Genomic DNA, 15,303 nt, shown 5'->3' on the forward strand with positions numbered 1-15,303 from the left:
CGTTGGCCGCAGTTTGGCGCTGTCTTTGGCCGCCTTTGGACGCGTGTGCCAGGTCGCCGTGTCTGTCGTTGGACTGCCCGTAATCTTGGCCCGGCTGGTGCTCCTCCGATTATCTCGCCATCTCGCACAGAGCGCAGCATCCGCGTTAAACACCACGAGCGCCGCAGGCTTAATTCTGTTTTCCGTCTTAGTTTCGGTGTTATTCCAGTTTCTTTTTCGATTCGGTCGTTGTTTTCGGGAAGTATTCGATGTCATCTAAAATTAAACGTGTTCCCAAGTTCCTAATATGTGTCATTTCGCGATCGTGCGTGTGTGTTAACTAATGCAAACAAATAAATGATAATGATAAAAAGGCGATAAACGTTTAAAGCTCCGCACAAGAAAAGAGGTGCAAAAAAACAATAAGAAAACCCCATGTGAGTGCGAAGGAGGGGCGCTAATTCGTGAATTCGCCAGTTAGCTCGGGATGGGGCGTGAGATCGGGAGGCCCTGACCCCCAGAACGATCCCAAACATCCAGATCCACAATCCGCAAAAGATCCATTCCTCGGCCGGTGCATAACAAATTAGGCAAATACCGGGCTGCCCGGGGCAACAAAAACATTCAGCAAAGCGCCACGGGTGGCGCACTGGGTCCAAATCCGTAACCAAATCAAAATCCAAGTGGCGATGATCACTTAGCAGCTTGCTCCCATTAGCAAACAATGGAGAAGTCCGCAAATAGACTTTAAATTGAAGAATAAACGTCTGATTAGACTCAATGGCCGTCGGATTATCCGCTGCCAGCATCACAAAAAGCGAAAAACAAATTTCCATGGTGAAGGCGGAGGGTCGTGGCGCAGAGGGAATCTTATATACACTTCTTTATGAAACACGACAAAAAAACAACAGCTTACGTACCAAATATAATGGGCTTAGTTAACTAATATTTATATATTTTTAGCATGAGTCCTTTTTTGCATTTTGAGATAGCCTTTTTATAAGGAATTAGGTATATTTTCTTCTTTCAACTTTCAACTTCATAACTGCTATAAAATTCGCTGTAGCAGTAAATAAATAAAAAGAACTATAGATAAATTGTGGAAAACTTTGGAATCACGTGTGAATGTGAGTTGTGAGCTCAATGGTTTGGAAGACAAATTGCCCTATAAATAGTTTCTGGAAGTTCTTAAAAGTATTGTTTTCTCTACGTTCGTATTGAATTGTTTGCCAGTCTCGCCTCCCCACGATTTTATATCATATATGCAAATGTGTTTGCTCCATTTGCATGTTTACGACTCGGATTATCCGGATAAAGTGGGCCTCGAGGTGCTTGGGGACATCGTGTCCTCTATGAGCCCCCCTCCGCCCGCTTCCCGCAGCCTGCTTCCTGCATCCTGCACTGCGATTTTTAATTAATTCCTATCCGGCGGGATGGGCATCCTCTAGCTATTTCTGAACTGCATTTGAAAATTCTGCCATAATGCATATTTCGATATGCACCACGCCCACACATACATACATGCACACAAACACTCACGCAGACACGATGTCGTTGTTGTTGAGCAAATATAAACACTTGTAATATTCACCCTTTATATTCATTCGCCAGCTCCACTCGCACCCCCCGATTCATTAGGCCCCCCCTTTGGCCCGGGTCCCCAAAAGGTAAACAGGGGATGCGAAATCGCGACTGGCTTCGGGACTCAGCAGGGCGCAAATTGTTTGCGACTGACTCTCCAATATGAATTGTTAAGTAAATACGAAAATTTAATTATACTCGATTGTAAGAAGCAGGCGGCAATGTAAGTGGGCGAAAACTTTTGGGGGTTGGGGCTAAAATTAGCAAATGGCTTTCGAGTGTAAGTACGCCAATTTCGAGTGGCCTTTGTTCGATCTACTAACTCTAAATGCATTTTGTGTGTCAGGAAGTGAGTGACTTTGTTCGTTTGCCCTTTCCGGTAACTCCCCCCTGATCTTCGACCTTGAAAACCTCTTACACAGAGACAAAATATAAGTTAAACATAGAGGTTTTCGGTTTTATGATAGTTGAATTAACATGTAGTTTCATTTCTTCATAATTAAAGCAACTAATAAGCCCTCAGACTTATATGAATATAATTATTATGTATGCAGACCTATTATACCTATTAATATACTTAATATAAATATAGAAAATACAAAGTAACAGATGATTCTGAAGTGCAAAGAAACTATTTGAGCTGACGACCCCAAAAGGCTGCTAATTGAGTATGCAAATTGATGGTTAATCAGATATTTGCTTTACATTTCCCCACTTTAGCTCACTATTTGCACAGAGTTTTCGTCCCTGCCGCGGTTAGCTAATTGAATATATTAATGGCTATTGATTGCTCCCCTAGCAGCTGCTCCTGGCTTGGAATCCATGATGCTGGTGGTCCTTATCTAGCTACCCCTTCTGCATACAGTGCCCCTGGAGCGCTGCTGCCATAAAACAGATAAAACAAACTTTGCATGAACTCATGAAATTTTAAAATTACATCATGTTTATGTATCTGAGCGTGTGTCTGCATGTTTTTGGGTATCTCCATGGCTCCTGCTCCTGCTCCTTGAACTCCCACTCCGACTCCAACTCACCTGCCCTGCAACAGGCAATAAAATGCCCGCAGCTTCGTTGCCAAAGTTGTGTGAAAATTGCAAATGAAAAGGGAAATATTTTTGTTTCATTTCGACTTTATTCAACTTTCCGTTTTGGCAGGGCATTAAAACATATTTACGATTCCGCACCGATGCCACCCCTGCAAATCCAATGCCTCCTGCGAGTTCAAAAGCATCTTCAGAATTTGTTATGCCGTTGTAAGCCAATAAAATTAGTAAGCATGTGAAATGAAGTCGTCTGGCAACGCGGCGTATGCTTGATATCGCTCCCAGTTGCTCATACGCCATGTGCTCCGGTGCTCCGGTGCTCCGTCTCCCCCCAATCCCTGTGTGTTTGGTTTCGTTTCAATTTTCTTTTAATTTGTAAACTTTCGCCGTGTCCGTGTGGGTGTAGGTGTGGATGCGGGTGGGTGTCTGTGTGTTTTGCTTGGCCTTAGACTACCTTGTCTCACGGGTTGATGGTCAAGAGGATAAGGATGACGATGCCCGGCATCCATCCATCCATCCATCTATTTATTTGCCTTCGGACGGCCAAAACCATAAATATCGATATGATGCCGCCTGACTGCGTCTGCCATTCCATTGGCTTCGATTTAATTCGCCTCGATTCAATGCGATTCGTTTCGATTCGATTGGATTTGATTCTTCCGCCAGCTGACGTTGTCGTCGACTTCTGACTTCCATACACGCTTCGCTGGGCGGGCTCGTTCATTCATAAAGCTGTTGCCTTCCTGCTGCCCATAGTTTTTATTACCGCTCGTGTTTTCAGCACATTTCATTTACGTGGTTTTTATCACGCTCCGCCATTGTCATATGGCATATGGCGTTGGCTTAATGTCTTTTAATTGATTCGAAGATAGTATAACTTTGCACTTCGGCGAAATTCATTGATAAGGCAGGCTGGAAATGACCATCCAATTGGTATATCAATAATGCCAAGATAACTCTACATTGAACATTGAACTTTAACATTTATGTTTGAAAACTACTATGCTTGGTATAGAGCCAAAAAGTATATAAAATCATGTTCAGTTGGAAGATTCTGAAATTGATATATCTTGCATTGATATTTCAAATTTATGTGCATAGATTGTCAAGAAAGCTTTTGTTTTGTAATGTTCACCTGTGCCAGAAATATTCCAGAAATTTTAAATAAATATGTAATATGCTAATTTAGTTAAATAAACACAATGATTGTTTTTCCTGGCATTTATTGAGTAAAATATAAAATATGCGAATGAATGGGCCATCTTGCACTACAAGAGCAATTTCTGATTTATGGATGACAATTAATCACTTTATGAATAAGCCATTTGAGTTGGATGATTTTTCCATGTGTAAAGTGTCGGGAAGTTCCTTGTATTCCACTATCCCTGCAGTTCCATTGCCATAGTTTCGCTATTAATCGGCCCATTTTGATGGCCAAGCGCGCATGTTACGGATTGCATGTCCGTCTTCGTTGGCCTTTCCATTGCCCACATGCCGATTGCCAATTAATTTTCATTTGTTTTGACACTCCATAAATCATCGGAGGAGCAGCAGTTGTGGAACAGGAATGTTGGAGAGCAGTGTGCAGTGGCCAGTGAATATTAGGCATACGCCCTGTTGCACCAGCCGCAAGCACTGGATGCCCACGATTCATTTGAAACTTGGCGCTATTATTATTTACATTGGTCAAACAGTGCAAATGTTTATTTGACTACTGGGCAGCTAATTGTGGCGCATTTGGGGCCAGATTAGTTGCCCCACCATTGGCTCCAAATGACACGGATGCTGATGATTACGATGATCATCCTCATCATCATCAGCATCAGCAGCATCATGGCGATAACCACAAGCACGCGCTCGTCCAAATAATGCGCTTGTTTGCCAAGCCCATAAATAAATCGCTGCTTCTTTTTTGGATGGAGAGCTTAAGATTGTGGCATGACGACTTCTATGCCAGATGTTTGGCCATTTCGGGATTGAAGCCAAATATTTGCCTACTGAAAAGGCAGCGTGGGATGAGTGGTTTTGAGCGGGCGGAGGAGGCGGAGAACGGTGGTCGTTTCCAGGATCTGCTTTCAATTTAATTGAATCCCTACACAGAAAGCAAAGTTGCGATGAATGCTGTCATTCAGCGGACATTTAAAGCATAAGAAGAAAGTCTATTCTCGAGAAATAGTTCATTTTTATTAATTTCTCAAACAAAGGCATGAAATCGTTTGGAAATCAGAAAATCTGTGTTACAATTTAAATATTTATATTTCAATATATAAATTATGTAAATGAATATACATTTTATTCCTCAGAAAACTAATTTTTATGAACATATTTTGCTTCTGAGTGGAAGCAGTGGTATAAATGTCATAATATCCCCGTATTTAAGGTCTTAAAGAGCAAGTTTTTTTCACGGAAAGAAAGGTACGCCTACTTTACATTTTCGGACGGATTCCGCGGATTCCACCAACGCGCTGCAGGTGCAGCTGGTATTTCCTACCAGACCCGCCCTGTCCGAGATCAAAGTGGTTGGAGGCTATTTATAGGACGTAATTAGCCGGTCGGACATGGCCAAGATGGCCCATTCAACTGCACGGAGAACCCTGACATTCGCAGATATGGTGCCGACATGTGTGCATGGGTCTCCGGCCATGGGTCTCCGCCGTGTTATCATATCTCCCAACTTGACACTGACAAAGCTTCTGGCCAACTCATTAGCCTCCAGCAGTTAAAGTGGCTAAAGCTCTGTGCGTGAGTCGTGCCCAGATGAGATGCGATGGAATGGGATGAGATGTGATGAGTCGGCGACCCGGTGAACAGCTCGCTGCCATGGTATTTGTTCATTAATAAATAACTTGACACTCTTTGTTTTAATCACAGCGGCGCGGGGAATGGGAGCACGGGATCTCGGGACCCTCGTCGGAGGGTGTAGGTTGCCAGGTGGAAACGCACATGCACCTGGTTTACACATCTGTCACAGTCGCCCCCACCATCTACAATTAACGGATAAAGTTACTGCCGTCGGACTAGTTTAATTACTTTGTTGCTTAATTGTTGCATGTAATTATTGTGCGTGGCGTTTGTTTTTATTTCTTCAACAAAGTGATAAACCTTTATATCTTTTGAAAACTATTAACTGTCAAAGTTTCGAATGCAAAACTTGGCCTGCGACTAGAAACTTGATTTAATTGCCCGGATTACCGCCCGAACTATCAGCTCCATCAAGTCCAATTAAATCTCCGACCAAGTATCTCACGAATGCCATCCAATCTCATTCCCAACCGTGCGAATCGGAATGTTTATCACTGGCGTGCAATCTCCATTGCGACAGCTTACAGCAAACATTATCGAGCGGGAAAGAGTTATGGCTGCTAATGGGGATCTAATGGCTGGACGAGCCAATAATTGATCGGGGTGTGGGACCAAATATAATGACAGACGGTCTGGAACGATTTTCGAACGATTCAATTCGGCGGCTTTGGTCGTGGAAAAGTATTTCACTGGGTTCCTGCCCTTTGGTTGCCCATGACAAACCCACTACGATGTCCATAAAGATTGTGCCGCAGTTATCTGGATTTAATCTGAGCCCACTCCCATAAAAGAGAGCCACATGGGCACGTGATATTCGCATGTATTATTTATACAGATTTTTTTTTTATTATTTGTATACACACTAACATAAAATGCGAAAACCATTCATCGTGGAAACTAAGAGTGTTTTTCCAAAAATGCTCTACTAGTTGCCAGGTTTCCTATATGTGGATGTATTTATTTTCCTCAATCAACACAATATGGACCCTTGAGTTTTGGCCTTCTGGATAATTTGTTGAGTCACGGCAACCAAAAATATTTAACCAGCAAGCTAATAAATGCTTTTTATAATATATAGCATATCTCTATACCTGTATGAGCGAATGGAGGCTGTTCTGGCTTCTGGGTTGTGGGCTTGAAATCAGATTTCGCTGCTTTTTCGGTGGCCAAGACTCTTTATTTGAACTGATAACGAATGCTTCTTTCTTGGCTTATTTGCGCAGATTCGTTTAATTGCGCATCGCACGGCGGAGAGGGAGAAAGTGCCCGTGAAGTGCCAGAGTTCAGGAGCGGAGACGCCTCGCTGACAGGTTCCTGCCGTCTTCCATATTGCACCAAGTGCTCAGAGAACTCACCAGCCCGCACCGGCTCCCACACATGGCAGACGACGATTTGAGGGCACTGGTCGATAGCCTGGATGACGCCTCACAGGAGGACCTGGCCAAGGTCATCGCCAACTTCTCCGTGGACATGCTGCAGCGGGCCAGCGCCCTAATTGGCGCCCAGCAGGGCAGCAGTGGGGGGCAGCTCCAGAACCGCACGCTACAGTGTCAGCAGCAGCAGCAGCGGGAGGAGGAGCAGGCGTCCCTGGAGGCCCTAGCATCTGGTGCCAAGCGGGTGAGTCTCGACGACTGTTCATGGGTTGGGCGTTGCCCGGTTCTTATCCCTCTCCGATGGATGGGGCATTAATTCCCTAGCACTCCACCTATTTGGTCATTCGGTCAATGAAATATTTAGTGCTCATTAGTAATTGAAATGTTGGTCAATCCAACAACTCAGTTATTTAATGGCACACTAAACCACGTAATGTACTTGATTGCACATCGATAATGGCCTGTTTTCACATTTAGATATCTCACAATTATATAATAGTAATAAAATCGCAAATATATGGATGCTACGATCATGGTTATAGTAATATTCTAATCTGAAGATTGCTCTATTGTGTCAATGTTTATATCAATCCATCATTTTCAATTGAATCATTAACGTTTTTGATGGCAATTCAAATAAAAAGCGAGCCGGCCAATAAATATTTCCTAATTAGCCATTGTTTGCCAAATGAATTCCTCTCTTTGGTCGATTGAGGAATTTCCCAATTAATCGCACACGCTAATTGATCCATCTTCTGTTCCGAAATAATTGGCTTCAATCCATCCGCCCGTCAATCTCTTCCACTTTAAGTACGATACGATGAAAAACCAGGCAAGTGAACTGTCGTTCGCTTTCGGATTAAATTATTTTTGAAATTACTTTGGCATTTTATTTCCGGAAAATGCAGCAGATATTTATTTATGTATTCCTCTCGCCTGTAAACAAAACTAGACCCAAGGAAATCCACTTGAGGTTGCATTTAGCCATTTTTGTTTATACCGAATGCGCGATCAAGGGCGTTATTCCTCGAAAATGTCATAAAATGTATTCATACAAATGAGCAGGCTAATGAGTGAAAATCAGAAGAGCAAAGAAACAAATATTGACGGAGTTCCCAGTTCCAGTGTTTGGCTTATTCGTTGACAACTCACTTGTCGCGTGGCTAAGTCCGATCGCATTAGCTGTCGCAAAAAGCTTCCCGGGCTTATCAGTAATGGAAGACCACCATAAAAGAATTGACAATTTGGGGAATTCTTCGACGAGTCTCCGTCGCTCTCGGCGTCACCTGATAAGGTCAATAAAAAATATCAATGGAGCTCTGTTTCTAACACCGCCACCATAGCGCGTCGCGATTAATTTGGCGCTACGAACTGGACTGGGTAAACAATCGCCGGGTCGTATACTTAACGTTAATATATATATACGTATATATATACCTGGTGTATCCGTATGCACGAAATTGTTTAGCACGCCATTGCAAATATATAAATAAAGCGGTAGCTGGTGATTCTTTCTTTATTTATTTATTTTTTTTGGAAACTCAATTGATTAAAGAAAACCATGCGTCAGAGCTATAAATGCCCAGGATTCACAATGAAGGCATCATTATTATTACCGAGTCAGAAACGAGGCATAAATCTTATGTACTCTGATTTAATGGGTTTTTTTGGGCTAGGTCAGTTGCGTTTACAGAAGGGAAACACTAATTATACTGCAGTAAATGCTCAACGAAGTTTACCTAGCCAATCATTGTATATGCTCAGTTTAAAATCGATTGTTATTTTTCACAGATTTTACAATGTCCCAGCTCGTTCGATTCGGTCTTGTGCTGGCCACGCACAAATGCCGGCAGTCTGGCTGTGCTACCCTGTTTCGAGGAATTCAAGGGCGTGCACTACGACACCACAGGTGGGTATTCCAGACTGGGCTAGATCATATACAAAAGCAATATATTCGCAGACAATGCCACCCGCTTTTGCTTTCCAAACGGAACGTGGGATCACTATTCGGACTATGACCGGTGTCACCAGAATTCGGGCTCCATACCGGTGGTGCCCGACTTCTCACCCAACGTCGAGCTGCCGGCCATCATATATGCCTGCGGTTATTTCCTGAGCTTCGCCACCTTAGTGGTGGCCCTCATCATATTCCTCAGCTTTAAGTGAGTTGCATTGCCACACATGAGTTGCATCGTTTTCATGTTCAAAACTCTGCAGAGATCTTCGTTGCCTGCGAAACACCATTCATGCCAATCTGTTCCTCACCTACATCACATCCGCACTCCTGTGGATACTCACACTGTTCCTGCAAGTGGTAAGATAAGCCGGAAAGTATACAGCCCTCTCCACTAATTAATTATTCACTTAGATAACCACAGAGTCTAGTCAGGCTGGCTGCATAACGCTGGTAATCATGTTTCAGTACTTTTACCTAACCAACTTTTTCTGGATGTTTGTGGAGGGTGAGTTCAAAGGCGGTATCAATTGAATTCCCTCGGTTTTATCATTTGCTTTTTATAGGCCTCTATCTATACACGCTGGTGGTGCAAACATTCTCCAGTGATAACATTAGCTTTATTATCTACGCCCTCATCGGCTGGGGCTGTCCAGCCGTATGCATTTTGGTGTGGTCCATTGCCAAGGCATTTGCCCCGCATCTCGAGAACGAGCACTTCAATGGGGTAGGATACCAATCGCCACCTACCTAGATAGCATATCCTTTAACCTTTTCTGATTTTTCCCAAGCTGGAAATTGATTGTGCATGGATGCGTGAATCTCACATTGACTGGATATTCAAGGTACCTGCATCACTGGCATTGCTGGTTAATCTAGTATTCCTCATACGCATCATGTGGGTGAGTCGCCCGGTTAACTTCTGGCTTAAGTGAGTTACCTTCATGCTACTATATCATATCGTACAGGTACTCATCACTAAGTTACGTTCCGCTCATACCCTGGAAACGCGGCAGTATTACAAGGCCTCGAAGGCGCTGCTGGTGCTGATACCCCTGTTTGGCATCACCTATCTGTTGGTGCTAACCGGCCCGGAGCAGGGTATCAGTCGTAATCTCTTCGAGGCCATAAGAGCCTTCCTCATAAGCACGCAGGTATATAGATTAAGTGGCAGTCTTACCATAAACCTTGAACTTCGAAAATCCATTCTTTAGGGCTTCTTTGTGGCTCTGTTCTACTGTTTCCTAAACTCAGAGGTGCGCCAGACGCTGAGGCATCGATTCACCCGGTGGCGGGAGAGCAGGAATATCCATCGGAACAGTTCCATCAAGAATCGCAGGTGGGCTAACCAATCATTGAGGGGCGACTGCACTCATTTGGCATTCTAGCACATTATTGTTGATGGATTGTATTTATATAACCCTGGCTGTCGACATATTGGCTTTTCACTATTTGCACTACCTAGTTGATGTGGCTATGGCTGATATTGTAGTTGTTCGCTGTTGTCGTCGTTGTTGTTGTTGTCATTTAACCAATTAATTTCCATTTCAGGCATCGCGCCTCAAAAGACTACTCGCTGAGATCGCGAACCGAAAGTCTACGGTGCGTATACGCAATGCTCATGTATATGCTTTCTTCCTCTTTGACATCCACCCACCCAATTAATCCCAAAGTTAAATTGCACCCGTTCTCTAAATATACTAACACACTCGTACCAACTAAAGTTATCTACTTAAAACCGTGCATTTCCCTACATGAGTTCTTAATTTTAAGTTTATTCTGCATGGTTGGTTGGCTTTAGATATCCTATTTGTTCTTATTTATTTTCTTATGTTTCTGATTGGGGTTCTCCTTTTTTTCTGTTTATCGTTTCTTGTAGACTGACATCAACAAGTCCTATACCCACTGGACACTATGAATGAACACCACACACAAATATACGTATACGACATACATGTAGAGCACATCCGTTCGTCCCTAAGTATTGCATGATAGTTTACATTATAAGAGATCAGATTAAAGTATTATATTTTTTATAAACCAACGGGCCATTTTTATATTCTTTTAGTTGCTTCCCACGACTAATTATATTTGATTTTCAGCACGGAGGAATGTGTTATCTGTCTGCGTCCCTCGCCACACACGCGATTGGGATCTCTGCAACGCTACCACAGCATCGATATCACAGATTTTGTCTAGATCGTATTCTTTCTGAAAAAAGGGCATTTATTCAGTCCAACTCGTACCGCTGAAGACGCTCGTAAAACTGCCCGAATACATAGCCCTCGGTGTCGTAGGTCCTATAAAGTCGATACCAGTCCTCGTTCACGTGCCGATTTGTGTAGACGGGGAGGCAATAACTGGGAAAGTAGTTAATCGATGTGTATCTTATCAAGTCAAACTCGCAGGGAGCATGCAACAGCTTCAGATCGCCTTTGGCATCCGGACCGGGTTCATCGGAGCGAGGTATTCTACGGATGACGTCAAAGGTGTCAGCGGGCAGCATTTGTTCCAGCAGCTTTCTCGACGTGGGCCGCTGATGACTTACTCGCATCCTCATCTGAAAAATGTTATCCCATAAGTGTAAGGAACTCGAGAAGAGTGCATCACAACTTACCATCAAACAGAGGAACAGCATTTGAATTGTCTTGCATCGTCTCATGAAGTATGCTCCAGAGTTTCTGTATTCCAGTATGGAAAACTATGGCCACCCAAAAAATGTGTCACAAGATTAGGAACCTGCTTAGACTGGACTTTTAGTTTATTTTCAAGAGTTACTTGGAGTTACAGCGAAAATTGTTAAACTCATGTTGGTTCAGAATTCAGGATTTTGTTTAGTTGATATTTTCTTTGAAAGTCTTAAGTACGAAAACAAGTTGCATAAGGATCCTATCAATCATTCCAAATATTGAAATATAAAACCAAACAAACTGTGAATACCCCAACAATTGTTCCCCCATTTAGGTGTACATTCTAAATTAGCTACTAATTTACTAGTCGAGTGTCAGTTATGTGCCAATGCGTGCAAAAATGTCTCATAACGATTAAATATTTAGTTTATTTCTAAGTTTTACTCTTTTAGCATTTTTTGTTTTTCTTTCTGATTCTTAAGGTCACATTGTTATATCACTGAAAATGTAATTAAACGTATTTTAACTTAAGGCAACGGGAAATTAAACGAAAACAAATGGAATATCAAATTAAAAGCAGAGGAAAAGATCATTTGATGTCACCCTAAACTAAATAATTCATATTCTGCGAATAAAGCTTTTAAAAATATCAAAATATTTGTCATTTCTTAATCGTGATTTATCATCTAAAGCTACTTGTTAATATATAAATGTATCGTTAGCCTATGTCTGTGTCTGTGTGAATTGATGCGTATGAAATCTACAACTATATTTATGAACTCTAGTGTTCAACGTCACCTGCATGTCAACCTCAACTTGATTCCCTACTAGGTCATTTCCAATCATTCTCTATTTCAACTGCAATGCCTGTGTGCGCTATATTCCGAGATGGATTGTACTAGTAATGGGTGTGGTTTTATGTTTGTTCTATGAAAACGAAATTCGATTCGTGGTTTATGCCAGAAACCATTTCAAACAGTCGCCTGCTTCTTTGCAAAACGAAGCCTAGGTATTCGTATAAAATAACAATTAGACTATCAACTAACTAACGCACATTTTGGGAGGGATCGCGGGATTGGGTTTGTAGGAGATTACTTTTACTTCTTAGAGGTAATATCAAATGCATTCGCCGGGATTCTGGGCACAGTATTTTGGAAACAGCGCTTCAGCCCGGATGCCCAGTTCGACGAGTCGATTTCGAAACAGTGAGATTCTGCGGAAAACATCTGGCGGCACTATGTCCATATCGTGATCATCGCTAGGATCGGTCCACAAGCGCTCCGCCAGAGCTGCTGTACGGGGCCACAGCCGGTTGTCCAACTGATTTTCGTCCACCTGCTCGGTCCACATGCACACTTCGCCGCCCAGCACCTAATAAATAATTTGGTATTATTAAAAAACTTGGGAACTAAGATATCTATGTTTAGGCGATGCTTACCTGCTTCTTTCGCTTCTTATCCAATCGCATGCGCTCCCACGGCCTGTGCTTGTAGACGTTCTGCCATGTGCGGTACGGAGCACAGGCAGCATCCCCAGTGGCCCGCCAGCTACCGAAGCCGCAGTCCAGATACCAGGCGTCCACATGCGAGAAGATTACGTTGTAGCCGTTGTCCAGCAAATCGTAGTTCTCCTGCCAGGTGCTGCCGCCCCATACCTGAACGGTGAATTGACTGTTTGGAAGACACTTGGTGTTGGTCAGGGCGCTCGACCAGACTGCCACGTGCTTGGGTGCTACTCCATTGTTGGCCAGTTTTAGTCTACGGAACAAGAAATGAGATTACTTGATATCACCTTATTTTTAAAGTAATTATCTGCTACTCACCTGACCATAGCCTGGAGCATGAAATCGCACCACAATCCGCGGAGATCTGTATCATTGAAGTATTGCGCCCAGCAATCAAGATTCACCTCGTCACCGCCCAGGTGGAAGAAGTCTGTGGGGCCCGAGTGTTGCAACAACTCCTCGTAGAGGCGCTGCAGAATGAGGTAGGTATAGTTATTCTTCGGATTCAGCTGGCCGCACGGCGGTTCGCCACAGTAGAAGCTCCATGGCTGCTGGTTGATGCACATGGCCAGCTCGCCCATTCCGCGCTTGGGTCCCCAATCCCAGCCATTGCCCGCATGGGCAGGCGCATCGATCTCGGGTATGACCTGAACGCCATAGATCTTGGCGAACTCGGCCACCTCGCGAACATCTTGCTCCGAGTATGTCTCGCTCTCCGAGTAGGCTCCGTGCTCGGCCAACTCTGGATAGTAGCGCGAAATGTAGGGGAAACTCTGGGCATCTGTGAGGTGCCAGTGGAAGCGGTTCATCTTGGCCAGGCCCATGCCCACAATCGTTCGCTTGATTGACTCCACAGAGAAGAAGTGGCGAGAGGTGTCCAGCATGAGGCCTCGATACCGGAACTTGGGCGCATCCTTCACCTTGCTATTGGCATACGTATGCAACAGATGATCTTCGTCGTCAAACCATATCAGTTGCTGCAGCGTAGACAGTCCATGCCGGGCTCCGAAGTAAGAGTTTGCGGTGATCTCCACCTGCAGGCGGTGTCCTTCGGCTGCTCAAAAGTGGGGAAAATTAAGCTATATTTATTTCTTTTATTTTAGAATACTCACTTTGAGTGCTAAGCTGATAGGTCTCGTCATTGTCTAAGCTAAAGTTAAGATCTCCGGACTTGAGCACGCTGATCTTGACCTGTACGCTAGTTAGATCCCCAACCTTCTTTACACCAAAGGTAGCTCCAAAGAGCGTGGCAGCTGGTTCCAAATCCGCGTGGTGGCGTGATTTCGATGAGGACTCGCTTACGGTCGGCTCTGATGAACTACCCACGTAGTCCAGCCGCTGGATTTGCCTGAGATCCTTAAGGAACCAGTCAAAAGCCTGTTGGAGCTGCTTGCGTACTTCACGATGCGCCGTGTCCACGTGCAGCTGCACATCCTCTACAGAGAAGCTGTGCGTCTGGGAGCTGAGCAGGAATTTCTGGGTGGGGTGCGGCCAAATGTTAACGTCACCACACGTCATCGAACAGCTGATGAACGAGACCCTCTTGGTGGATTTACCATGGTGGCCCACCCGCATGCATCGGTCATTCTCGCACTTGTACGTCCAGGACTTCTCGACGGGTCTGCAAGAACGAAGAGTGATTAGTGGGAGTTGGATGATTCCTCAACCTGATTGGCATGTGGCACTCACATGGGAAAGCCACTGGCATCGTGATGGCTGTGGGGGCGTTCCAGCGCCTCATTGTAAGCCTGGGCCTTGGTGACTCCTTGGTTCCAGTAGAGCACCGTCAGGATGAATATGGCGCCGGTGAGCAGCACCAACAGAGCTCGGCGCAGCGATACAGCCAAGGACATCTTATAGAGATAGCGTAGGCTGGAATATAGATGGATACATATCATAAGAATACGAATTTCATAGAAAATATTAATTAAATTTCAAATATTGAAAACCTGATTTCCCCCTGATGGAACTCAACTCCCTTGTTTAACATCTAACCCACTTTTTGCCATTGTGTCCAACCCACCAGTTGACATCATCTGGCTTTTGGCCGCCTGCCCGCTGGCAGCTGGTTTAAGGAACTGAGACAGTTAAGCAATAATGCACAATAGTAGGTCGTGTCGCAAGACAATGGGCCACCATGTCGACACCACCACCAGACCTGCCCCCACTGAAACAGTTCCGCCCACCCTGTCATGGGGGACAGGACACATCGAACTTTAATCAATGCTCGCGACTTGGGCTTGACGAGCGATAAAATCAAAGGAAACCCGAGGAGTCGCGCTCAGCCACATGCCATTTAGTGGCAATTGTTTATCCACGACGACCGCGATGTCCTCACGCTAATACCAACGCACACATGCCACATCCACGTCCACCTTCGTCGCAGGCGGAAAATTGGGAATTGGGCCTCCAGTGGCGCCTGGCTGGCAACATAATG

The 15,303-nt window shown here is 44.2% G+C and overlaps 3 protein-coding genes across 10 annotated transcripts in view; 1 reads left to right on the forward strand and 2 right to left on the reverse strand.

The window, feature by feature from the left end:
- LOC6734171 (diuretic hormone receptor) lies at positions 1-12,011 on the forward strand. Of its 5 annotated transcripts, none has more exons than XM_016167912.3 (12): positions 2-416; positions 6,629-7,022; positions 8,570-8,687; positions 8,739-8,940; positions 8,996-9,092; positions 9,147-9,240; positions 9,299-9,459; positions 9,524-9,634; positions 9,701-9,886; positions 9,947-10,071; positions 10,284-10,334; positions 10,835-12,011. In XM_016167912.3, the coding sequence occupies exons 2-12, from the start codon at positions 6,783-6,785 to the stop codon at positions 10,929-10,931; spliced, it is 1,482 nt and encodes a 493-aa protein (XP_016027171.1). In that variant the 5' UTR covers positions 2-416; positions 6,629-6,782; the 3' UTR covers positions 10,932-12,011. The 5 variants fall into 5 exon arrangements, with proteins under 5 accessions (XP_016027177.1, XP_016027171.1, XP_016027176.1 ...); XM_016167917.3 differs by lacking the exon at positions 10,835-12,011 and adding an exon at positions 10,612-10,776; XM_016167915.3 differs by lacking the exon at positions 10,284-10,334.
- Positions 10,931-11,491, reverse strand: LOC6734172. Its single transcript, XM_002081165.3, has 2 exons — positions 11,350-11,491; positions 10,931-11,292 (listed from the first exon to the last, which is right to left on the reverse strand). The coding sequence occupies exons 1-2, from the start codon at positions 11,392-11,394 to the stop codon at positions 10,963-10,965; spliced, it is 375 nt and encodes a 124-aa protein (XP_002081201.2). The 5' UTR covers positions 11,395-11,491; the 3' UTR covers positions 10,931-10,962.
- The window catches only part of LOC6734173 (probable beta-hexosaminidase fdl), a 17,902-nt gene continuing 14,074 nt past the window's right edge, over positions 11,476-15,303 (reverse strand). For 2 of the 4 annotated variants that reach the window (XM_016182258.3, XM_016182260.3), the window contains exons 2-6: positions 14,556-14,738; positions 13,979-14,487; positions 13,185-13,920; positions 12,801-13,119; positions 11,476-12,733 (exon numbers count right to left, since the gene is read on the reverse strand). In XM_016182258.3, the coding sequence (XP_016027180.1) occupies positions 12,479-12,733; positions 12,801-13,119; positions 13,185-13,920; positions 13,979-14,487; positions 14,556-14,719 (1,983 nt within the window). In that variant the 5' untranslated portion in view covers positions 14,720-14,738 and the 3' untranslated portion in view covers positions 11,476-12,478. Of the gene's footprint in view, positions 12,734-12,800; positions 13,120-13,184; positions 13,921-13,978; positions 14,488-14,555; positions 14,739-14,889; positions 15,155-15,220; positions 15,290-15,303 lie in introns of those variants that run through there. The other 2 variants (XM_016182259.2, XM_016182256.3) reach the window with 2 other exon arrangements.

The sequence above is a fragment of the Drosophila simulans genome, chromosome 2R, assembly GCF_016746395.2.
Source record: "Drosophila simulans strain w501 chromosome 2R, Prin_Dsim_3.1, whole genome shotgun sequence".
Taxonomy (NCBI): domain Eukaryota; kingdom Metazoa; phylum Arthropoda; class Insecta; order Diptera; family Drosophilidae; genus Drosophila; species Drosophila simulans.